This window comes from Camponotus vicinus, unplaced genomic scaffold, assembly GCF_025532165.1.
Source record: "Camponotus vicinus isolate PSW18456_S1 unplaced genomic scaffold, iyCamVici1.0 SCAF_9, whole genome shotgun sequence".
Classification (NCBI taxonomy): Eukaryota; Metazoa; Arthropoda; class Insecta; order Hymenoptera; family Formicidae; genus Camponotus; species Camponotus vicinus.
This window is the reverse complement of record NW_028141981.1, coordinates 9,796,847-9,814,771: the sequence shown is the minus strand read 5'-3', so window position 1 is coordinate 9,814,771 and position 17,925 is coordinate 9,796,847. Positions and strand designations below refer to the sequence as shown.

The 17,925-nt window shown below is 34.3% G+C and overlaps 3 protein-coding genes across 5 annotated transcripts; 2 read left to right on the top strand and 1 right to left on the bottom strand.

Annotated features, from left to right (window-relative positions):
• Positions 1 to 7,523: 7,523 nt before the first annotated feature.
• LOC145976949 (uncharacterized) lies at positions 7,524 to 9,969 on the top strand. Of its 2 annotated transcripts, none has more exons than XM_083108515.1 (5): positions 7,524 to 8,082; positions 8,214 to 9,065; positions 9,145 to 9,291; positions 9,393 to 9,626; positions 9,699 to 9,969. In XM_083108515.1, exons 1-5 carry the CDS (start codon positions 8,005 to 8,007, stop codon positions 9,723 to 9,725), a joined length of 1,338 nt encoding a protein of 445 aa, XP_082964641.1. In that variant the 5' UTR covers positions 7,524 to 8,004; the 3' UTR covers positions 9,726 to 9,969. The 2 variants fall into 2 exon arrangements, with proteins under 2 accessions (XP_082964641.1, XP_082964642.1); XM_083108516.1 differs by having other exon boundaries at positions 7,530 to 8,067.
• Positions 9,970 to 11,029: 1,060 nt separating this feature from the next.
• LOC145976956 (iron-sulfur cluster assembly 2 homolog, mitochondrial) lies at positions 11,030 to 11,954 on the bottom strand. The gene is made up of 3 exons (XM_083108530.1): positions 11,775 to 11,954; positions 11,296 to 11,514; positions 11,030 to 11,222 (listed from the first exon to the last, which is right to left on the bottom strand). Exons 1-3 carry the CDS (start codon positions 11,849 to 11,851, stop codon positions 11,045 to 11,047), a joined length of 474 nt encoding a protein of 157 aa, XP_082964656.1. The 5' UTR covers positions 11,852 to 11,954; the 3' UTR covers positions 11,030 to 11,044.
• Positions 11,955 to 12,248: 294 nt separating this feature from the next.
• Atg14 (autophagy related protein 14) lies at positions 12,249 to 17,607 on the top strand. Of its 2 annotated transcripts, none has more exons than XM_083108505.1 (9): positions 12,249 to 13,098; positions 13,300 to 13,405; positions 13,689 to 13,770; positions 13,846 to 14,083; positions 14,213 to 14,403; positions 14,467 to 14,623; positions 14,848 to 15,024; positions 15,123 to 15,246; positions 15,358 to 17,607. In XM_083108505.1, exons 1-9 carry the CDS (start codon positions 12,899 to 12,901, stop codon positions 15,517 to 15,519), a joined length of 1,437 nt encoding a protein of 478 aa, XP_082964631.1. In that variant the 5' UTR covers positions 12,249 to 12,898; the 3' UTR covers positions 15,520 to 17,607. The 2 variants fall into 2 exon arrangements, with proteins under 2 accessions (XP_082964631.1, XP_082964630.1); XM_083108504.1 differs by having other exon boundaries at positions 12,250 to 13,098; positions 15,123 to 15,261.
• The last annotated feature ends 318 nt before the right edge of the window (positions 17,608 to 17,925 follow it).

The window sequence follows — 17,925 nt, the reverse complement described above, 5'->3', positions numbered from 1 at the left end:
AGAATGGAAGGCTCTTTCTCTTACCGCGAACGGTACTCAAGGCGACAATGCTCGCATCGATTACAAATTTTACGATGCACTCGCGGTCGGATTAAAGAGGGTTCTCGAATGCGATTTATCCGGGGCGTTTCGAGACACGGTTACAAGACCGGTGAAAGGAAGCGAGTCGGATGGCATTTTGCATAAGCAACGAAAAGATCCGTCCCGAAGGATGGATGAGAGGGGTGAGATGTGGAGGAAAAGAAAATCGCAACTGACAATTAATAACTCAAGGGCGATTCGCACCGCAATTTTTCTCGCGAACGCGAAAAGAAGAGGCCAGAGATCGATAACGAAATAGCGAAATCTCGACGGATACTGTAACCATGCTCTTTTGCCTTTGCGGACGTTGGTTCGCCTGTCCCCTTGGAGACGAGCCAAAATAGGAATTGGCCATTGACCAAAGCAATGGTACCTAAATTACCACGCGCTGCGCGCACTGCGAGAAACGCTCAACCCTTGTTACGTATGTCCTGTATTGGATTATCCGCGTCATGCTTTATTACGGACTAATGTCACGACAGCGATGCATCTACGACGATCGCTTCATCGCGATAACCGTCATCGTAACTTGCCGTCATTCGGCGCGAATTCACGAGGACGAAGCGAATTCCATGGAGATGATCAATTTGACGTGGAAGGCAATACGCGAATTTTTATTTCATTTTAATAACAAATTTAATCATAATTTGAAATTTCCTCCTCGAGAAAAATATCAAGATATCAAGTTAGATTCTTTTCAAGTAATTAAAAATAAGAAGCTTCTAGGGTATTACATTTCTGAAAGAAAAAATATTAAATATCGGATCTATAATCCTTACAATCAATTAAAAAAATGCCCTTGTCTTAAAATGATTTTGCTTCAATAAACTTTTAATTCGAGTCTTATATTTATTGATTAAATTAATAATTCGATTAAAATGGCGATTCTATTCAACGTTTCCATTAAAGAATCTGGCCATTAAAATCAATAGACGGGATGGACTTGTAAATTTGAAATTAATTTTCTCATGGAAAATATATCAACTTAATTGCTCACGACACGTTTGAAGAACTAATCGCGGATAAAGAGCGATGCGGACGTTGTTCGTTGAATAGATAAAGTCAGTGGAAATCCGGAGGTGAAAGAGAAGCGAGCAAGAGGAGCGATGAAAAAAAAAGGACGACAGAAGAAAAATAGAAGCAGTGACAACGACGAACGAATTCCTCTAGGCGTGAGAGAAATGCCCGCGAGAAACCCCACCTCCGGTCTCTTCCTTTCTTTGTATATTCGAAGGATTTCCACTAATGAAATAATTAAAATTACAAAGCTCCGCTCGACGAGGAGCGACGACGACGACGACGACGACGAAGAACGATCGTATGCGCCGGAACTCTTGGTGCTCTATTTCCTCTTTCGTCCCCGTTATCTTTACCTAACCCAACCTAGCGAGGCGTCTTTACATCCACTCTCTTCGCCAGCGGGAAACCGGTAACGGTTCAACGGGAATCAATGAAAATTCCCGACAGAGAGCAGCTTTGAAATTCCATTAGAAAATCAAAGATGTCCCTCGTTTTCTCCAGCTGTTGTTTCATTTATCGCCCGTTTCGTGAATTCGTAGTCTCACCCCTTCGAACACGAATACACCTCAGTGTGAATACAGAAAAAACGAAGCGCATCATCATTTTTCCACAACTTGTCCATTTTCCATAAAAATTTACTCGTTTTAAATTTTTTACTCAAATTTAATAGAGAATCAAAAGTGAATTGACCTAGTGTCGGATCATCAGTATGCAAAGGCATGAGAATATTAATGTTAGAATGTGAAATGAGATCACACTAGAGACGGACCGTATAAATAAATATAAATTTGCTTAACTTTTAACCCCCTACGGAAAGAGATTTTCTCAATTTTCTATTCGCGCGAACATTTCCTACAAAAATCGGAAACTAGTTTTCGTTTTCTGTACAAGACGCGTGATAATCTAAAAACGTATGGGCATACATGGAGCACGCGCGCGCGTAACGCAATCTATGTTCAAACACCCGCAGGATCCCCTAGCATCGAGTTACTCGCTTTAGGTGGTGTTATTTGAGACAACCACCTGGGGCACGTACACACACGAGACTGCCGGACGTGGAACTTCAGGAGCCAGGTATATACGATGAAAGCACTTCGCAGATGAGGACCGGGACTATTTTCTCCCGCCCCTATTCCGGTCGCTACCTGGCCCTGAAATTGACGACGCACGAAAAAAGAAAAAAGCGATCGAAACGTGTTTGCACGAGATCCGCTTCCGAGATCTGTACACTTATAAGGGTATTCGACTTTTATGCGATTCACGCCAAGAAAATATCGGTAACATTAAACTATATAGAATATTATCGATTAATCAGCTTTTTGCTTGTCGCAAGTATGGCCTTGTATGCAAGAACACGAGAAAAGTAACAGACTACAAAGAAATGTAGGCCATGAACTAAATCTGTGAAATATGCATTAAAGTTTCATGGCATAAGTATTTAAAAATACCACGTTGTTCGCGACCCGCTACCTGATATATTTGTGATTTTCGTCTTAATCTTTTTTGCTACTTTCCGTCTCCAGACAGCTCTCTATTTTAACTCTTATAATATTGCCTTATTAATTTAAAAATATTGCTTAAATTATTCTAAAGAACGACTAAATCTTTTCAAAAATATTTCGAAAGATAAATTATTTCAGTTTAAATTTTATTATTTTTAATATAAATTTCATTTGCTATTATCTCCGATCATTTAACTTCTCTCAATTTTTCAATTCTCTCCGACAATTCTTGAGTATTTGCAATGTTCCAGGGATATGCTATCAAATCATAACCAAATAGTTAGGTAACGAGATACAAACAGCGCGTCCATGGTGGACGAGGAGGAAAATATCACAGCGAGAGGTAAAGGAAGGATGAGGAGAAGTGAATGAAGTTGTAGTACCGGTGTACAAACCAGGAACAGAATCCTCAAAGCGATCATATATCCACAATATATATGTTATAATTATAAATATTACACATTTTTCCATTTAAATTTCACGAATGCTAAAAATAGAATTTAAAAAATGCAATAATTTCGTAATTAAATAGAAATCATATATGTATAATATATCCCTATATTTCAGAAAATCTTGTATTATATAATTTAGAATACACGATTCTCTTAAATCCTTTCCTTCAAAAAAATATATATATTTATAATTATATAATTATATATTGAAATATCCGTAATATATTTAGAGGATTTTTGAAAGAAAGGATTTAAGAAGAATCTTCTATTCTATATATATCATACAAGATTTTCTTAAATATGCTTTCCTTCAAAAATCCTCTAAATATATTACGGATATTTCAAATGGCAAACATTTGCATTTAAAAATATCGGCGTAAATAGTCTAAATTATAGATGCGAAATGTCTTATTATCGTCACAGCCTTTCTCTCTGAATCATCTCCACGAAAGTAAGTTGCAAATTGACGATGCGTCTGTACGCGCGGCATTAACGTAACGGTTAGCTTGCGAACGGCAAAAGAACAATGCGGCAAAGTTTCGCGAGAAAAAAAAAGGATTGCGGTTAAAAAAATTCCCGTACCCCTCGCTCGGGGCGGGGAGGGGAGGGGGAGGGAAAAGATTAAATTCTCCGAAGGAGAGAGAGACCGAGGGAGCGTTTCAGCTATTTCCTATCTCTTCGTATCTTGGTTGCTTCTTCGCCTCGAGGCGTACCGCTACTTTCCGACGTTCGCCCGGCTTTTCCTTACCCTGTCCCAGAGTTTTAGGTCACGCGACCAGTCTCTCTCCGAGACTCGCCCCTTTTTGCGACTGTAAATTCCTCGATGTCGGGTTAAAAGGGGCCAAAACGTTCGCGGTTGAGCGAGTGAGTAAGCGGCGGCGGTGGTTTCTTCTCCCCCCGTGCTGTGTAGTTGAACGGAAATACTTCCGGAAATCTTTTTGTTCTCCACCGGTCTTGCTTGATACGCGAACTCTCGATGACGGCGCACGCTCTTTTGCCGATACCGGGTCTCGCACCGGGAATCGCTCTCGGTTGCGCCGAAACGGCTTTTTCCACTCTGTTTGTAATTTAATCGCCGTAAAAATCGCTAAACCTCGTCCGAACGCGCTTCTCAGAACATCGGTTGCGTCATTACGTGCTTTTTTTGTGAAACGTATGTAACTGAAAGCCCCAGCGTCCAGCGTGTGTAACCAAAGAAGGCCAGTGATATTTAAATTTTTCTCTTTAGCATAACGTCAGATGGAATTACTCGCTTTCAAGCGTAACTTTGCGCGACGCGCTGAAAAAAAAAGACATTCTAGACCAGTTGACTGAAAATGTACTTGGTAAACTTTAATTGAAATATTCGCGAGAAACGGATCGTTCATTAGCTCTTATACATATATAAATTTCTTTCTTATATATAAATGATAGAGATATATCTTTAAAATAATTTTCCAATACGGTTGAATTGAAAGCGCGCGCAGATATTATTTTACAAATTTAAATTCATCTTAAATATTTTTCTGTTTCAATATTTGAAACTGAATTATAGAAAATCTTTTAGTAAATATATAGAAAAATAAAACGCGCGTACATATATATAATGTAATAAGTGTGAATTATGCCGAGATATTAACGAGTATTAAAGAAATAGAGTTGAATACGTCAGATGAAAAATAATAGGATTACAATATAATGTAGCATACGCCTATTCAAAGATGAAAGGCACGGATTATAATAAATAAATAATAAAATAAATATAATGTACATAAATATAATGTACGTTTTTACATAATCTTTAACAACTTTTTTAAACCGATATTTCTTTGTAATTAGGTATCTCGAGACGTTTCATCGTGTTGTTTTGCCATGCTAATTAGGAAAAGATGACAGAATCGTCGCCGATAATCATGCAAATTGCACGAATTATAATAAATAAGTAATAAAATAAATATAATGTACATATAAATATAATGTACGTTTTTACATAATCTTTAACAACTTTTTTAAACCGATATTTCTTTGTAATTAGGTATCTCGAGACGTTTCATCGTGTTGTTTTGCCATGTTAATTAGGAAGAGATGACAGAATCGTCGCCGATAATCATGCAAATTGCACGGATTATAATAAATAAATAAGTAATAAAATAAATATAATATACGTATAAATATAATGTACGTTTTTACATAATCTTTAACAACTTTTTTAAACCGATATTTCTTTGTAATTAGGTATCTCGAGACGTTTCATCGTGTTGTTTTGCCATGTTAATTAGGAAGAGATGACAGAATCGTCGCCGATAATCATGCAAATTGCACGGATTATAATAAATAAATAAGTAATAAAATAAATATAATGTACATATAAATATAATGTACGTTTTTACATAATCTTTAACAACTTTTTTAAACCGATATGTCTTTGTAATTAGGTATCTCGAGACGTTTCATCGTGTTGTTTTGCCATGCTAATTAGGAAAAGATGACAGAATCGTCGCCGATAATCATGCAAATTGCACGGATTATAATAAATAAATAAGTAATAAAATAAATATAATGTACATATAAATATAATGTACGTTTTTACATAATCTTTAACAACTTTTTTAAACCGATATTTCTTTGTAATTAGATATCTCGAGACGTTTCATCGTGTTGTTTTGCCATGCTAATTAGGAAGAGATGACAGAATCGTCGCCGATAATCATGCAAATTGCACGGATTATAATAAATAAATAAGTAATAAAATAAATATAATGTACATATAAATATAATGTACGTTTTTACATAATCTTTAACAACTTTTTTAAACCAATATTTCTTTGTAATTAGGTATCTCGAGACGTTTCATCGTGTTGTTTTGCCATGTTAATTAGGAAGAGATGACAGAATCGTCGCCGATAATCATGCAAATTGCACGGATTGCGTAACGCACGAACACTCCCGTAATACAGAGACGGGAGGGGGAGGATATAGCAAGCTACTTAATGCGGCGCGCGTTCGGGATGAAGATTCCCTAAGAAAGAGGCTCCAACGAGCGTGACTAATGCGCAGATATACGTAAACGTATCTCGGGGAGACGAAGGAGAGGAGGAGAAAAGAAAACGAAGACTCACCCTCGCAACTGCTGACTCTCTTTCGACGAGGCTCTTACTTCCGACGAACGGGGTTGTACTCGGCGGATAGAGGGCATGTTGAGAGAGAGAGGCGGCGGGGAAGAGACAGCAGGATGGAAGACCCGCTGTATCCGTCGACAAATACGTCGCGTCGTCCTTCGCTGAAAAAGAAACGAGAATAATAGGCGCGCTGGGAACGAAAGAGGGAGGGAGGGGGAGGGAAGACAAAAAATGCAAACGCGAGGGAGACGCGTTTTAACATTTTGACTCGTATCATCGCGCATTCGCGACGAAGCCCGATTTTCGCGCCAAGCGAAATAAAAGCGTCTGTAACAATATTATATGTATTAAATCAGTACAATATCACCACGTTACTTAAATTTATGCAAATTTATGCGTATAACATGTCTTTATTTTAACAAGAGATTCTGAATTCTCGTCGCAAACGTATATCGTTTGACGTCAGACCGTTCAAAATCGAACGATTCCTTACCTTGTAAAAATATCCAGGACGATCGCAATAATAGTTGCCTCTCGACACACGATTTGACAAGTCGATTATAGAGACGTGTGATACTTGTTCGAAAGTGTCCAATGTTCGTTCGATTGTTTCGCGATATCAAGAAAACACACGCGAGGGAAGGATAAATAATTCAACGTACACCACTGAACTTTGTCAATATCACCATCTTGAAGTGCGGCGCGTAACTATACCTTACGCGCTATCTCGTGGCCAGTTTCGGTATCGATTATCGCGCGGTCGGATACATAATTCGCGCAGTTATCGATATCCCTCGGTAAAGTGTACGTACGTGAAATAAATTATTTCGATTTTATTTAAATTAATTATATATTAAATTTTTTATTAAATAAAATATTTATTAAATATAAAATTATATATTAGATTTTTTATTAAATACTATACGCTTGTGTACAAACTAATGCATACTTAATAAGTAAATTTTTAGAATTTTTTCTTGTCTTCTTTAGTTAGTAATATAAGAACAAGAAAATAATAAATTTCTCGTGAATAATAATAATTATTAAGAAGATAGTAAAGTAATAATAATTATGTTTCATTGATAAAATCGAAAAAAAAAACCTACGAGAGAAATAAGAAACTGGGATAATATTTTACGTGACACAAGCAAATAAACAAATATAGCAAGTATAAATAAATGATTACAATTATTTAATTTTTTTTTCTCGTGGGTTATTTAAGTTATTTAAAGTCATGTTTCTCTCTCTCTTTCTTATCATAAATATGTACCTGTCATTCTATTTAAATTCCCTTATCTCTCGCGTGATTACCATTCGTTACAACTGCGTAATAAAACTGATAATAACGCAATTCCCGGCGACAAGACAGACGCGGCCGATACGATATCGGGCGAATCGTCCGATTTATTTGAAAGTATATGATACAGACGTATATTAAGAGCCAGCTTCCGTCTGCTTGCGCGCGTTCTTGACAAGTGACGTTGACTTGGCGCACGTCGGGATTCGGTATGATTCGATAGGGCGCGTATCGCGGTTGGGGGCGTTTTATTGGAGTGCACGAATGCGTTTAGTGTGTGCGCTCCTTACGAGGCCGCGTTGCGTGTTGGATGGAGTGCGGGATACGATTTCGCCGATCTAGCGGCTTTATCATAATCGTCCCGAGATCGACCAGTCGATAAGCCGACGACACCGACACCGACACCATCAGGAATGCGCGATGCGTGTCCCGGCGACGCGAGCGCAATATCCGAAAGTCTCGTGAACGATGTCCGGGTGTCATCAATAATAATAATACGCAGCGGAATAGACGGGGCGCGTTAACGAGACGCGTAGGTTGGGGGATAGGAAGGTATGGAGGGTGTCAACGGTCAGCTGCAGACAAAGTATCAGAAAATCGCCACGGAATACTCGAAAGTGAGCGACATTCTCGTAAGACAGATTGTAACAGATTTTGATAGATTTTCACGATGCACATGGTCATTTTTCGATGTTTTATCGCCGCGTACGTTTTTATTTATTCATAATTGTTTGTCGTACAAAGAGAGTGATCTTATTTGCAGATTCGTGCGCAAGCGAATGTTCTGAAAAAGGCTGTGATAGAGGAACAAGCACGTAACACGGATATTCGGAATCATTTGAAGGAGAGGGAAGTGGAACTTCGTAGAGCCGAGCAGGAAATAGATAGTTTGACATTTCGTAATCAGCAATTGACAAAGCGTATAACTGTGCTGCAGGAGGAACTTGATAAGGCACAGAATAAGTCTAAGAAAGGTAAGAGCAAAGTGCCGGAAAACAATAGTCAAATTCCTCCACCGCCGCCAAACAATATCTTAGACGAAGAATTTCAGAAGAAGATAGTGGAGAATGCTCAATTATTATCACAGATTAGTGATAAAGATAGCGAAATTGAAAGTTTGTACGAGAGAATACAACAGTTAGAATACAAAGTCGATTATAGCGAAAAGTCTAAAGTAGAATCAGAGTGTCAGTTTCAAAGCACTATAGATAAGTTAGAAAGAGAGAGAAATGACTTGCAGAGGAAATTAAATGATAAACAGAAACAGGAAGAAACTGTATCGTGGTCTAGTAATGAAGGTAGACGCGATGGTTTCGATTTTGATGCGAGAGGAATACTCTCAAATCATCGTCAAACAGAGCCATCGCCATTCTCTTCGCCATCTGCTTCGCGTAGATCATCGAAATCACTTGGAGAAGGAAAGCCGCAAAAGTCACAAGAAGAAAGTAATGAATTTTTCTATACAAAATCATGTGACTTAGAAAAAGAAATTAATCATTTGAAAGCTCAATATCATATACTCAAGATAAAATATGATGAATTAGAACAAAATAAAGCTGGAGCAACTTCCCAAATTGATAATGACGCATTGAAACCTGTGGAAATATATAATATGGTATTATTATGTATATTCTATTATTTTTAATATATGTATGTATATATTTTATTACTTAAGATTATTGACTTGTTGACAGATTGGCAAATTGAGTGCACCTTTTGCGTTACCAGAAGAAATCGAATCTCGTGAATTAAAGATTAGGGATTATTTTTTAGGGGAAATTGAAAGATTAACCAATGAAAAACATGTCTGTCATATAAAAAACTTGGCTATGGCTGCAAATGTAATAAGATATATTTTAAATCTTATTTCTAAAGAGTAAACGAATATTTTCTACTTTTCTCGTGTAATGTTATCTATACACATTTGTTCTTTGTATTTTAGAGCGAAGTTATGCATGTGCAATTAGATACAAGTGAATCCAAGAGAGAGAAATGTGAAACAGCGCTATTAGAGACACTTTCTAATTATAATGGTTTACAAAAGGAAAAAGAAATGCAAGAGGGAAATTACAAGATACAGCTCAATACCATGAGCGAACATCTTGCCAACATGAATGAAAAACTTATCTGCCAAACAGAGGAGATACAGCAATTGAAATTTGAACTAGCTAATAAGGTATAAATGTGTATACAAGATACAAAAGATGTAATCTTGTAATAGCATTTAATGAAAGATGTAATTTTTCAGAATAGTAAGAAAGGAAAACAAAAGTGATCCAGATCAGAATTGCAAAGAACAATCATTGACACATTCCATCAGCACAGTATGATTTAATCGATCATTGATAAATATAATTATCATGTATATATATATATATACATATATATACAGCTCGTATCTATTAAAGCAGAGATTTATGAATTTTTGTGCATACTTCGTATCTTCAGCTCGCACGATAAAGAGCTCTCTAACTCGATGTTACATTATTTATGAGATCAAAATAAAAATTTACTGATAATGTTCTTTTTATAAATGCTTATAAGTCTAACTTTACTTCTATGTTAAATATGTACAACGATTATTCTTATTTGCTCATACTTATTTACAGTAATCAACTGATATAGGATAATTTATACAATCTAAATTTATTAATGATAAAAATACTAGTATATATATATATATATATATATATATATATATATATATATATATATATATATATATAATACATATATATATACACATATATATACACATACACAGGGTGTCCCTAAATGGTCTGTACAAACTTTGTGAATAAGTTCCAGGGACCTAAACAAGCAGAAAATGTCCCATAAACATGGGGTCGGAAACGCTTGCTTCTGAAGTTATGACGGTTCGAAGTTTTCCTGCAATAGCTGGAGAAATTATCACGTCAAATCGCATAGGTGTTACAAAACTGTGTTTATTTATTTCCTCGGTTTTGCCACGGACATAACAGGACAGTACACTTGCACAAGCTTCCTTGGAATCTAACAGAGGCCATTTCGAGCATTTGCTATAGCAAGTGTTATGTCCGTGGCAAAACCGAGGAAATAAATAAACACAGTTTTGTAACACCTATGCGATTTGACATGATAATTTCTCCAGCTATTGCAGGAAAACTTCGAACCGTCGTAACTCCAGAAGCAAGCGTTTCCGACCCCATGTTTATGGGACATTTTCTGCTTGTTTAGGTCCCTGGAACTTATTCACAAAGTTTGTACAGACCATTCAGGGACACCCTGTGTATATATATATATATATATATATATATATATATTAGTATCATTTGTACAAGACAGGCATGTGCAATTTAACACCTGCCATTGTAAATTGTAATCTATTCTTCATTGTATTAAAAGAGATATGAGAAATATGTACAGCTACTGTTTATAGTAGGTGTTGTGATAAAATTATTGTAAGCCAAAGCAATTGTATTGCTTTGTGTTAATTATATAAATAAAATATAATTAATCTTGTCTGTCAGTAACATGGAAATTTAAATTTACATTATGTTATAAATTAATTCTTTTATGAAATAATGTAATATAAATAAATACATTTATAATAATTTATTCCATTTTAATAGCAAAGCTAGCACCACAACTACATCCCTGTTCAGCTAGTGGATTATTTGTTATCCTAAAGGCAGATCGTATTAATTCTGTGTGGTATTCTATTGTTGATCCCTTCACATATTCTAATGATGTCGAATCTATAATTACTTTAGTACCATCTTTTTGAAATACTCTGCAATGCAAAAAATAATATTTCTATAATATTAATCATCATTATTTACACATTAGATATTTGTGATACATACTTGTCATCTTCTTGTATGTTTGGATCTAAATTAAACTTATATTGAAATCCGGAACAACCACCACCTTCCACTATTACTCTCAAACATGTACCATCGCTTGCTATTTCCTTTAAGCGCTTTACACAACTCTCACTGATAATTAAATCGTCTTCAGCTTTGACAGCAGCATTTGTTGACGTTTCTCGAGATGATGTGACTACAGATATATTGTACCATGGACTATAAATATATCATAATTTGTTTAATATTAATATTATACATATATTATGGTTATTTTTAATTTAATATTAGTTATATATGTGTGTGTGTGTGTGTGTGCTTTTTTGCTTATTATTTTTATTAGAATGATATATATAATTGCAAATTGTGTCATGTTTCCGAAGCATACATAAAATATAAAGAATTAAATATTATGTAAAACTACTTCGCGGTATGTGAAATTAAATATATGGCAACGAAAAAATTTAAATTCTACTCACGTCAATAATCGAGAAAAATACCGATTTGCGGCAAAATTTGAAGACAGACCCCACACAACATGTGTCAATTTCGCCATGTTTTTGACATCAGCTGTTGAGTTTGTTCTAACAGAGAGAAGACTGTTCTAAATTTTGCCGTCGATAGACTTATCCACAAGCAGAGGTATTCTATGAGCATCCCATTTCAAATCACATTGCAAACGGCCACAGCCAATCGTATCATTGCCTGGAACAATTGACAAATCAGGCATTCCTATTTTGAATTGGCCAATTGGACAATCAAATTTCACTCGATATTCGTACGAACCATTCGTAACGTATTAATTCCGATAAAACCTACGACGAGCGTTCTAATTGGACAGTTGGAAAAAGTAAATCTATTATTTATTTTTCGCGCCACTTTCGCGTGCTGACGTTTCGCGTCAATCGCATTTTTCTCTCCGCGGTTCTTATTTCGACCGAGCACGCTCCGTTAGCGTGAATCGTTGGACAAGTTCCAATTCTATTTTAATCAAACGCAATATATTTGAATACGCACGCTCAGATCTCATTCGCACTCGACGGATTCAACGTCAAAGAGCTCTGAAAACTCATTTAGTGACGGATATTTGATTGATCCAATCGATATATCATTGAAAACTTTCTTTATAACAATGACATTAACAAGCGAAAATAAATATATAGAATTGAGAAAAATGGGAAGTGAATTAGAAGAGAAGGAAATGAAATAAAAAGCGAAATGGAGAGAGAGCACGGTATCTCGTGAACGCATAGACTTCTGAGAAAGAAGAAGATAAGAGAGATATTGCGACGATACGTCGCAGAATGGGATGCGAGGTTCCTGAGGTGGTTAGACGACAATCGCGGAATATCTGGCGCGCGTGACACGAGTATGAAAGAGAGAGGCTAAATATCGAGGGAAAATAAGAGAGAGACAGAGAGAGAGCGCAGAACAAAGAACATTACGTCAAGAGAAGAGGAGGGTCGCGCGGCGCGACGACAGCGACGGCGCGCGAGAGTATATACAGTGGATCAGCTGATGAGGCACAACACAACACAAGAAGGCAGTCGGTGGACAAGGTGGAAGGCCAATTGTTTTCTCGTTGCTGCTGTCGTTGTTGGTTATGGCGACGAGTAGCTCCGACGGCTCGTGCACGGCTCCCGCGGACTTTCAGCTCTCGTCCGAGCTGGAGGACGCGTCCAGCCGTCTGAGCATGAATCTGCTCAAGTGCCCGTTGTGCCATAACAGCCGTCGGATTTTTTATTGCCGCCAGTGTGTCCAGAACGGCGATTTTATACACTCGAACACCGTCTACTCGGAACGGTGGGTCTCGCCACTTTTTGCGATTTCGTGACGAGGCAATTCGTTTTATTCTTTTGCGTCTGTAGAGTTCGAGCGAATTAGCCTAGTTTCGTATAATTTTCGGAGCGCGTTTTTGACAATACGGACGATGTATAGTAGCGACGTCGAAGTTTGAAATACGCACTGGCTGCGGTTATAATTATTGATGATGTTATTTATTAGGTTCGCAGATAAGCAAATGCGACTCGTACGACTGAAAGCTGCTAGAGCTCAATTGGAGGAAAAGTGCATGAAGGCTCTTGAGAGGCATAAACAAAGAGATAAGCTGGTACTGTGTGCAAAAATAAGACAAATGATTAATTAACGTTTTTTTTTTATATATATAAAAGAATGGATTATTGCTTATAGATGTATTTTATTATGTGACCATAAAGAAGTTTCTCAGGCAGTTGGTTTTTTTTAAATAATTAAATAAAAGCTGTTACAAGCATTTTTGTCATGTAATTTGAACATATGTATGTGCATTTATATTTTCAATTGAAACATCTTTTCAAAATAACAAAAATTAACTTGGTAATGCAACATTTCATGTGTTAACTGGTTAATTTTAGATTTGTGATATAAACGTATGTAAAGAAAGAGTGAGACTACTTCAGTCCCTAGTAAATGAGACAAGGCAGAGCATCAATAAAGGTGAGTCTCGTTAATCGATGATATTTGTGCTAAATATTTGTTGTATTAATTACTTAATTTTCAATTATATTATAGGTAATCAACGTTTGAACATTCTGAAAGATGTCAATTCTCAGTTGACTCTACGAGTGCCAAGGCATGAGGACAGAATAGAAAAACTACATCGCTATGTTAATGGTTTGAAAGTTAAACAGGAAAAACAGAAAGAAGCTGTGGACAGAAAAAGGGAACAACTAAAGAAAGTTATCAGAACTGCTGCCAAGCAATTAATTCAATACATTTTCCCATTATCTAAGGTCCAACCAAATAAAAGGTATATTTAAAGCCCACTTAAATAAAAAAATACATTCTAAGATATGATTGTCTTTATTAAAGCTTACATAAAATTGCTATAAATACATTCTTTTGAAATATATGTTAATGTTATAAATTTTGTTTATAGTTTGTGCAGCAGTGAAGATAGTGACAGTACCACTTCAGACATTGTTACTAGTGCATTAGCAGATGCATCAGGTACATCATACGTACGCGGCAGATGGATAAGTGAGAAAGAGAACTCTTTAGAAATCCATCATTGTATAGTTGAACCAACGTTGCCAGCAATGGGAGATTATAGTGCTTATTCTCTTTGGGGTAATTTTGTGATTATTCCTATGATTAATGACATTACACATAAATATAAATATGTTTCTTTAGTTGCAGCAAATAAAGATGGTGTGCCAGGTGGAAATAAAGAAAATGCGATGCACAATCCAGCATATAATATTAGTGCTGCTTTAACTTATGCTACACAATTGGTTAATGTTCTTGCCTATTATGTTAATGTAAAATTACCGTACAAAGTTACTTGTGGGTATGTATTATTAAAAGAATTATATAAGCTGCTTACATATATATATATATTTTTTCATTTGTGTGAACATTCATTAGTATTGAACACTTTTTTATCCAGATATCAATTTTTTATCAGACACACCCAAACATGAAATTTTTATCAGTATGGAAAAATACTGATTTATACTTAAATATTTACAACATCTACAAACTTTTCTTCATCTCTACATTATGTTTTTTCAGAGAGTTTTGTGGAAATGAATTGTCGGACCAAAAATTTGCTAGAAAAGTAGCAAGGCTAAATAGTAATGTATTACATTTATGTTTTACACAAAATACTGATATAGAAGTTTTACATCCCATGCATACATTGCAAAACTTGATGCATTTGCTCAATACCGAAATTAGTGATCTGGGAAGGTAATCTATAATAATAATTTTACTTTATCCTTAAAAATAAAGCAACACAAGTTTATAAATGTTTACTAATCGTGATATGTTTATGTATTATATATTAGAGTTGGACCAATGGAAGTTGATCCATCCATAATAGCACAACTTCATAGTCAATTAATTCCTGATTTGGAGAATAGTGATGACTCAGCTTCTGATGAAGAAGATTTATGTTGGGGATGGGAAGCTGTAAGTCATACTTCTGTAAGTTATATACACGTATATAACAGATTGCAATTATAAAATATAATTATGGAGTATTTTCATGAGATATATTCGTGGCATTATATATATAAACAGGTACCAAGTATCGCTTGTCCCGAAATGGCAGTACCTACTTCTGGTGCAATGGTTAATCAACAAGCTGCTAGTATGCAAGTGCATCAGAGTGTTGCTGGTGGCTTGGTAACAAGTGCAGCAGCTAGTATCGCCTCGATTTGGCGAGGTTGGACTAATAAATAATTTTTATCTTTCAATCAGTACATATATATATAAGCTTTTTTCTGTATATACATTCACATTATATTTTGAATTCTTTAAATCAAAGAGAGAACAAATTCTGGAGAAATACTTCAAAACATGATGGCGGTATTTATATAATATTTATATGTCATGAGAGGCGGCAGATATAATGCAAAAGCAGGATGTAAATATTATACATGACTTTTCCTGACTTACATGTGACATTTAAAGTAGTTCAAATATATGCTGTGACAGATTTTGTTAGATCTGAGATATCTAACTTAATTCAAAACTAAAGTAAATAGAAGAGGATTAGTAAATATATATACGACTGTTTAATATATAAATTTATGGACATTTTATATATTTCAATGCACCACAAATATAATAGTTTAGATTGTGATATATTAAAGTGGATGTTTATGGTCTATACAAAACAGGATGCATATTAATTAGCACAAATATGTACTCTTATAGAATTTGTTATGATAGAATATATGAGAGTGTGCAATGACTGCCTTTTCTATGCTCACCGCATTTGATGTGATTATATATTCATACAAAAGAGATATACTTCCCTATAATTCTTAAAAATATGTTATTAATATATTTTTTATATTTCGGATGACCCGTTTTTAATGTAGCCGATATTGGAATCTATAATAAATAATCCGAGCATCTGTGAGATTGTGTCCAGTATTTTGCTATCTTTGGTAGCAAAGAATTTTAATTGCAATAACATATTTGTTATTAAATAATACGAAATAAAAATTAATGTATTTATTTGATATACATCAAATATGAATGCTAAAATATTTTGGTATTACTGTGGACAACACATCCATTATATTATTTATTATGAGTGACTATTGTATAACATTGTTTATATTTTCTACCATTTAGCATAAAAATAAGATTTGTTAAACATTTCATACTTAATAACATAAGTATTATAAAGCATATTATGTTAATTGGATTTGATTACATTAAGTATATTAAAATGAGAGCATAGTGTAAATAGTATTGTGGTCATTGTGGGATATGTAATCATCCACTAGATATTCTAGCACACAATTCTACAAAATAGATAGATAGTTAAAAATACTAATTTAATTTAGCCCAATTAGTCTACAATAATTCTCTTTTATTTTTATATAACACATTGAATTAAGCTTCATATTTTTTTAGATAAGGAAATAGTAACTTATATTGGGTCATCCAATATTGCGAAAAGGCCAAGATGAAGATAGTTGATTTATTGACAATTGAAAGCAACACAAACATAGGTGTAATCCATTTCCTAATTATAATAAAAATATGCTTTTTATGCAACATTGATACTATCAACATTCTCAAATTATTTTTTAAACCATGAAAATGGAATATATGAAAAAGAAGACATTGCAGATAGATAAATAGACTCATTCGTTACAATATTACAATTTTCTTATGCTTATATCCAATTTTCTAAGTAATGTTATAAAATTTTATAACACATATGACAGATAGAAAAGGCATTTTACAAATCACATAATATATTAGAATGTTGACAAATATAAATTTATCTATATATATATATATATATATATATATATATATATATATATATATATATATAATTTTATTTCTTAATGTAATCACTGCTTGCATATAGCATTAAAAACGCGTTACCAGAATACATTTCAGAGATTAGATGCTAAAATTGGACTAGATAATAGCAAATTTTAAATTACAGCGCAACAATTTAAATCGCACTTTTGTAAATGTACAATAATAAAGTATGTTAAAAATAGTATAAGTATATATTGCATATGCATTGTAGATGTGCGTGTGTGATCGAATATATAATTTTTATCTTATTATCTCATAAAATGGCTATGTTTTATCTGAACAAAGATGCATTGTGATACCTCGAATAAACTAGAATTTGTTCTTTTTTTAATGTTATTGCTGTATATTTAAGTAATATATCAATATGAATATAAAAAATCTCATACTTTTTAAATATACCAATAATAGTAATATCCATACTATTTTAGAAATCTTTTGTATCTTCTTCAATATTTTGGAATAAATATGTAAAAGTAACATATGTAGTATATTATATTCAATATACATCTGTATAAATAAAATGCTGTATTACTAAGTACTAATTCACAGTAAATACATAATAAACAAAGTAATAAAGCGCTTGTAAAAAATAGAAGTTGCTAAACAAATATCTGATATAAAAGGAAAAAGGAATATATAGACATCATTTTTTTTATTTTTATATAAAAAGCGAAAAGTTTATTTTTATTTACGATAGAATTTTTTTTGATTGCATAAGAAGTGCGATACAAATATGATACAGAAAAAATTAACTATGCTCTTTGGAGTTTGTTATGCATACAATTGCGTACAGCA